The sequence below is a fragment of the Cervus canadensis genome, chromosome 30 (genome assembly GCF_019320065.1).
Source record: "Cervus canadensis isolate Bull #8, Minnesota chromosome 30, ASM1932006v1, whole genome shotgun sequence".
In the NCBI taxonomy this organism is placed as follows: Eukaryota; Metazoa; Chordata; class Mammalia; order Artiodactyla; family Cervidae; genus Cervus; species Cervus canadensis.
In genome coordinates, this window is record NC_057415.1 from 25616671 (window position 1) to 25624128 (window position 7458).

At 41.2% G+C, this 7458-nt stretch overlaps 1 protein-coding gene across 1 annotated transcript; it reads left to right on the forward strand.

The window, feature by feature from the left end:
* The first annotated feature begins 421 nt into the window (after positions 1-421).
* LOC122431789 (endogenous retrovirus group PABLB member 1 Env polyprotein-like) lies at positions 422-1589 on the forward strand. The gene has a single exon (XM_043453266.1). It carries the CDS (start codon positions 422-424, stop codon positions 1454-1456), a length of 1035 nt encoding a protein of 344 aa, XP_043309201.1. The 3' UTR covers positions 1457-1589.
* The last annotated feature ends 5869 nt before the right edge of the window (positions 1590-7458 follow it).

The window sequence follows — 7458 nt, forward strand, 5'->3', positions numbered from 1 at the left end:
CACAGGGTCAAGGCATCGTGGAACGTGCTAATCAAACTTTGAAACTACAGCTTCAAAAAATACAGAGGGGGGAGCTCTACCCCCTTCTACCCAGAAATTACCTTAATCACGCTTTATATATTTTAAATTTTTTAATTTTAGATAAAGAAGGACATTCAGCCGCGCAGAGATTTTGGGACCCTCAGATTTCCAGCAGAAAGCCGATGGTCTTGTAGAAAGACCCGCTGGATAATAACTGGCATGGCCCAGATCCCGTGTTAATTTGGGGGAGGGGTCAGGTATGTGTTTTTCCACAGGATGCCGAAGCACCGCGCTGGCTCCCGGAAAGGCTGGTAAGCCAGACGGAGGAGATCACTGAATCAGCAATTAGGTCGGCTGACTTTACAGCAGAAGAATCTTCTCCCAACAAATCAGCAGATGCATGAGTGTTAATGCATACTTATATTACAAAAATAGATCTGTTTCTTCTCCTAATGATTTTAATCGATTTGAGGGTGACTACTACCAAGTTTGGGATGAATATTTCTGGATGACCCCTGAAAAAGGACAGCTACTGACCCCTGCTGACATTTGCTGGGAGCAAAAGACTCATGTACCAACATTTGGAGGCCGAGAATTTCCAGGATATCACATGAAACATATGGGACTATTGCCTACCCACAAATGTAAGACTGTAATGGATGTAACATTTATTGTCAACAAGTCTGTTACTTGGCCAGGGACAGATTGGGAAAATAGCCCTGATATAAGATGGGTAACCCCAAATAACACTCGATGGATTTGTGGATACAACCTTTGGCCCTGGCTCCCTGTAAGATGGGTGGGGAGATGTACCCTAGGGTTTGTGTTTGCCCCTGGGAGAATTCATAAGCAAAAAATTAGTCAACCTGTTAATTTACCTTATGTTAAAGCCCGGTGGTCACGCTCTGTTTTTCATTGGTATGATTATTTAGCCTCAATTTTTGTGCCCTCTTTAGGAGCCACTGATATTATGCTCAGGGTAGAGGCTTTGAACAATTTTACAAAACAAGCTTTGACAGATACTAGAAGAGCTTTAGAGGCTCTTAATGAAGAACAAAAACAGATGAGAAAAGCCGTTCTACAAAATCGTATGGCTCTGGATATTCTAACAGCCTCTCAAGGGGGAACATGTGCCTTAATAAAAATGGAGTGTTGTGTATATATTCCTGATTATTCCTCAAATGTTTCTGATGCTTTAGAAGATATGAAACAACAAGTAGCCGCTATGGATTTTTCTGACTCCAGCATTTGGAGTCAGATATCTGCCTGGTATCATAGTGGTTGGTGGAAATCTATAATTTTCATCATTATATGCATATTGTTATTGCTGTGTTTTGGCCCTTGCATTTGTCAATGCATATCTGAGATGATAAATAAAAGATTGCTGATGTTCTCCCATTTGCAAACGCGGCCATTTCCTTCGAGGGAGATATAATGGCCATTAGTCAAAAGAAAAGGGGGAGATGCGGGGAGCCGGCCTGACTGCTCAGGCCCCTTCTCGGCCCTGAGAGAGATCAAAAGGTCCCTCTCTGTCCCGCCACCCCTGATTTGTTAAAGTGCAAATTGGCCTTTCTCACCTCCCTCAAGGAAATCGCTACAGCCACCATTTGCCCATTTTCCTGACTCTGATAAGATTATCGGGCTCCTGTGAATGGCTTATGTCTAGGTAGTCTTTACCTGATTGTAAGACGCTGGTGCCATGCTCTGCTGGAGTTAAGATAAAACTCCTGAGCTAAAACTAGTGTCTGCAGTTCTGCACGTATGCAAGTCTTTGATCTAAAATTTGGTGAATCCTGTTAGTATATATATGTATGTTACCCCTCAATAAAGTCGTCGGAATCAGTCACAAGCTGACTCCATCCCTCTCAACCCCATCTTTCCTAGTCTTTTATTTCTCAGGTGCTCTGGTGATTGCGTCCTCGACCCGTTCATCTAGCCGGCAGGCCTGGCAATTATTAACCATATGTGGGAAAACTAAATATTTACTTAAATCCACTTTTAAAAAACCCATCAGATAAACCAACAATAACCAAAGGAGATATTATAGAATAAGTTCATCTTAATAGTATACAAAATACAGCATACAAAACTTAAGGAGGCAAGGGAATTAATTCCCTGGTGGTCCAGTGGTTGGACCTCTGCACTGCCACTGCTTAAAGTGAAGGTTTGATCCTGGTAGGGGATCTAAGATCCCTCAGGCTGAGCGATGCAGGCAAAAAATAAATAGTGGTTTTATAACACAAAATTCTATGTTAAAAAAATAACAACACATGTAAATCCATGGCTGATTCATGTCAATGTATGGCAAAAACCACTACAATATTGTAAAGTAATTAGCCTCCAACTAATAAGAATAAATGAAAAAAATAAATAAATAAAAAATAACAAAATAAAAACTAAAAGTAAACTAGAAGTAGAAATGAAAAATAAAATGAAGATAAAAGTACATATTAATAAAACAGAAAGGGAAGATCCTACACAAAATTTTAAAAGGAGAAAAGCTGTCTTTTTGACTCAGAAAATCTGAGGTACGAGGACAGAGCCAGCGAAGACACTAGTGCCCTCCCCAACCCCACCGCGAGCAGTCGACAGCTGCTGACTGGAGTGCACAGACCTGAGGGCACACAGCTGCTATGAGCTGGCCGCACTGGACCTCGGCTCCAGGCCTCCTCCAGCACCTCCACAGGGCTTCCTTCAGGATGTGGGGCCTGTCAGTCGGGGACCCCCCATTTCCAGTCGACGCTGCGCTTGAACCACGTGGAAGTTCACCCCTGTTCTGTTTGAGACGGTGAGGCAGAGCCGAGGCTCTGAGTCAGCTGAGGCTCACGCCGCTGCCGGTGGGCACAGATGGCAGGTACCTAACGTCTGACTGGCCTCTCCAAGGAGCGTGGGCCAGTCTCCAAGAGGCTCGCACCCGCACAGAGGTGGGCTCCCTGCAGAACAGGGGAAGGAGGTGTCCTCCCAGAGCCTGGGCCCCCTCGAGCCTCCGGGTCACTGTGGGGTCGGAGAACAAAGCCTGCAGCCTCACAGAAGCCTCAAGGCAGCTATCCTGCCGAGGCCGGCTGCCGGAGTCGCGATTGCTTCCTTAGCCTGGCCTCCATGAAGGTGACGTTGAGGGCGCGAGGCAAAGGACGAAGACTGATCCTTTTCAGGAGCCTGAGTGGGAGGATGGCAGAGCTTTTGCTGCGGCAGGCATGGAGGCCTGGCGACCAGTGATGATGCTTGAGGTTCTTCAGAGGCAGGCTGGCTGGGGTTGGCTGGCAGGCTTAGACCGGAAGTAGTTGTGGCCGTACTTTCATGCTGTCTCCGACTGAGCAATCTCTTATAGTGGTTTTCTTCCTGCATCCCCTATTAGCCGCTGTTGGTTGCTGAGGTTGGGGGGGTTGATTTGTTTTGTGGCGCTTTTGAAACTACTGGGAGACTGGTTTTTACGATGATGGGCTCGGGAAACTTCCAGAATTCGTTTTCCTCATCCCAGCAAGACTTGCGGCTAATGAGTCTCCAGGTTACTGTACTTAACAATCCCAGCAAATCAGTGGTTGCACCTGCTCCAGGAGCTGCTGAAAGAGCAGTCATGTTTTTGCCAACCTAACAAGGTTGGTTAACAAGATGGTTAACAAGCAATCAATCTTTGCTAGCTCAAATTCTGACTTTTGCAGATCTTTGACCTCTCTCTACTTCCCTCCCCCTCTCTCTCTTCCCCCCATATATATGTATGTAAAAAAAAGGAATTATCAAAAAAATTTCTCACAAAGAAAACTTGATAGTTAGATGTTTTCACTGAGAGTTCCAGGAAACATTCAATCCAGACTTTTTTTTTTTTTTTTAATTTTCTTCTAGTAAAGCAGAAGAGAATGGAACTCTCCTTCTCTGAAACACTTTTTGAGACCAACTAACTCTGGCTTCCTACGTGGCCCTAGTGGTAAAGATCCCGCCTGTCAATGCAGGAGACTAAGAGTCTAGGATTAGATCCCTGAGTGGGGAAGATGCCCTGAAGAAGGGATGACAACCCACTCCAATAATCTTGCTTGAAGTGAAGAAGAGTGGGACATGACTGAAGCGACTTAGCATGTTCAAAACTCTGAATATACATCCTGACAATAAAATTATTTTTTAAAAAATCAGACAAATATCCACCATGAATATAAAATTCATAAACATAAAATTTGTTAATAGTATTGTCAAATTGAATCCAACAATAATTAAGAGGATAGAACCTTTTGAGCAAATAGGAATAGAAGGACATTTGAATGTACTTAGATTAATCCATATAATTCATCATTAGCAAAGGAGATAAAACATATTTCAATAAATGCAGAAAAAGAATTTGACAGAATTCAACACTCCTTATTCATTCTTAAAAAAAAGCACTCAGCAAACAAAAAGAAACTCTCAATTTGGTAAAGTCACTCTGGAGAAGGAAATGGCAGCCCACTCCAGTACTCTTGCCTGGAAAAATCCCATGGATGGAGGCGCCTGGTAGGCTACAGTCCATGGAGTTGCAAGAGTCTGACATGACTGAGCGACTTCACTTTCACTTTTCACTCTTGTGCATTGGAGAAGGAAATGGCAACCCATTCCAGTATTCTTGCCTAGAGAATATTAAGCATAGAGGAGCCTGGTGGGTTGCTGTCTATGGGGTCGCACAGGGTCGGAAACGACTGAAGTGACTCAGCAGCAACAGCAGCACATAGGATAAATATAAATCTCATAAATACTTGATGTTGAAATATTTAATGTCTTTTCCTGTAAGATTAAAAACAAGACAATGATGCCTGTTATACCATTTATTTAACACTACACTCAAGTATTTAAGCTCGATATATGTGCATAAAAATATGCAAGTTTACTACCCTTGTGCGTTCTTTTAATTACCAGTATAATCAAGATATAAAGTCATCTGACAGTTGCCTTTTTTAAATTGATTTTAATTTGATTTGATTATGGTTAGAGGACACATTTTGTATGTTTTCAATGTATTGAAGTTTTTGGTTTTTTTTTCTTTTCTTTTCTTTTTTTATGGACTGGGATAGGGCTAATCTTGTTGAATGTTCCAAGAGCACTTGAAAAAAAAATGTGCAGCCTTATGTAGCTAAGGGTGACATGCTATATACGTATAATATATTCATTTGGCTGCTGACATTGTTAAGGTCCTTTATGTGTTTGCTGATTTTCTAAGAGTTCCTTCAGTTTTTGAGGACGGGGATAGTTGGATTAAAGTCCCCAAGTATAACTTCATATGTGTCTGTTTTTTCTTTCAGCTCTATCAGTTTTTCTTCATGCCATTTGAGTTTCTATAGTTTGGTGTGTATACATTTAGAATCATTATACTATCCTTTTCTTTGGAGACTTTTAAAATTATGTATTTGAGTAGAGGAAGCTGTGTTTTCAGTGGGAGCTTAATTTTGAAAGCCTTTGAAATCTTATTTTGTACAGTTTATCTGGTACTGCTTATGTACTTATGTACTTATGTACCAGATAAACTGGTCTCTGCTGATGTTGCATGAGTAGGCAGAACAGGTTTTCCAGAACCACCAGGAGTGTCTCTTGGTGGAAAAGGCATGTATGGAGATAAGTGCTCCTTGGCTGCCCTCATATCCCCAGCTGGGAGAAAAAAGTCTTAACCTGTGGAAATAAATGGGCCTCCCAGACTGCGGCAGTTTCTTTTTCTGCCTATGTCCCCGGGCAGGGGAGGAGAATCCCAAGACTGTGAATTGCTGCAAAATCTGGTGTAGCTGATTCTCTTGCAAAGTCAGGTCTTCCACCTTTTTATCTCTAGACAGTAAAGAGTGTTTAAGCCTCAGTGGGATCAAGAATGCTTCCCCTGGGCACTCCTTTTTGGGACTCCCAATTGGCACCCCTTGACAGTTATGTGAAGCTTGCCTGATGTTGCCATAGGGACTTGTCTGGTGCAAAGGATGAGCTTACCTGGGCTGCCTTCTATTGCTAGGTTGGGTGTGGAAGACACCTGTTAATATACTGCTTCACTCTGTTGGGAAACACCAGATGCACTGAAATAAGGCTATTCTTCCATTCCTGTGGTCAGCCAACTCCTTACCTTTCTATTACTATCTTCAGAATTCTCGTATGTTTATTTCTTGTGTCATTTCTAGGATTTTATAGTTGTATTTGATAAGCAGAGGGGGTGAAAATTGGTTCTACACGAACCTGTCCAAACTAGAACTCTCTCAAAGGTATTTTTAGAAAGAAGAAAAAGTTGTAGAGCTTATATTACCTAATTTCAAGTTTTATTATAAAAGTTCATTGTTTAAGAGAAGGTGGTTTGGCAAGATGATAGATGCTAAATCAAAAGAAAAATAGAAAGTATAGAAATAGAATTGGGATGGATCTTTCGTTGATTTTCCCTAAAGTTTTCAAGGTGATTAAATGGAGAATGGAAAGATTTGGAAATGATTGGTGCCTGAAGAACTGAAAAGCCATATGAATAAAAAAGAACCTTAAGCTTTACCTCATTACTCTACACAAAAGTAAACATAGAATGAGTCATGGCTCTAAATATAAAGACTAAAATTATAAAATTTCTATAAAAATGTTTATGACTTTGGTTGTTTAGTCACTAAGTCATGTCTGACTTTTGCAACCCCATGGACTGTAGCCTGCCAGGTTCCTCTGTCCATGGGATTTTCCAGGCAAGAATACTGGAGTGGGTTGCCATTTCCTTCTCCAGGGGTCTTCCTGACCCAGGAATCAAACCCGGGTCTCCCGCATTGCAGGCAGACTCTTTACCAACTGAGCTTTGAGGGAAGCCCTTATGACTTTAACACTGTCAAATATTTATTAGGTAGTAGTATAAAGGAAGAAGCATAAAATTAAAACAATAAGTTATAAATCAGAATTTATCATACATTCTCAGCATCATTAGTCATGAGGGAATTACAATCTAAGAACACAATGTGATACTAATGTACAACTCTTAAAATGGCTGAAATTAAATAGAATTAAGTTCAAACTGGTGAAGATGGAGAACAACTTGCTGGAGAATACCCTGCTGGTAGGAATATGAAATGGTACAACCACTCTGGAAATCTGGTCCAGTGGCTTCTTTAAAAGTTAAATATTCACCTGTCACAAATTCACCATTCAACTTATAGGTATACGCCAGAGAAATGAAAACATTTTTTCACAAAGAACTGCATAAGAATATTCATAGCAACTATTATTCATAATAGTGAAAAACTGAAAACAACACATGTTCATCAACTGGTGTATGGCTAAGCAAAATGTGAAATATCTATGCAAAAGAATGCTACTCAGCACTAAAGATGAACATGCTACTGATGCAAAAACCCAACATGATGAATCTTAAAGTCATTATGCTGGGTGAAGAAAGCCAGAAATAAAAGTCTATGATCACTGATTCTATTTTATATATGTGTGTGTGTGTGTGTGTGTGTGTGTGTGTGTGTATTAGCGAAA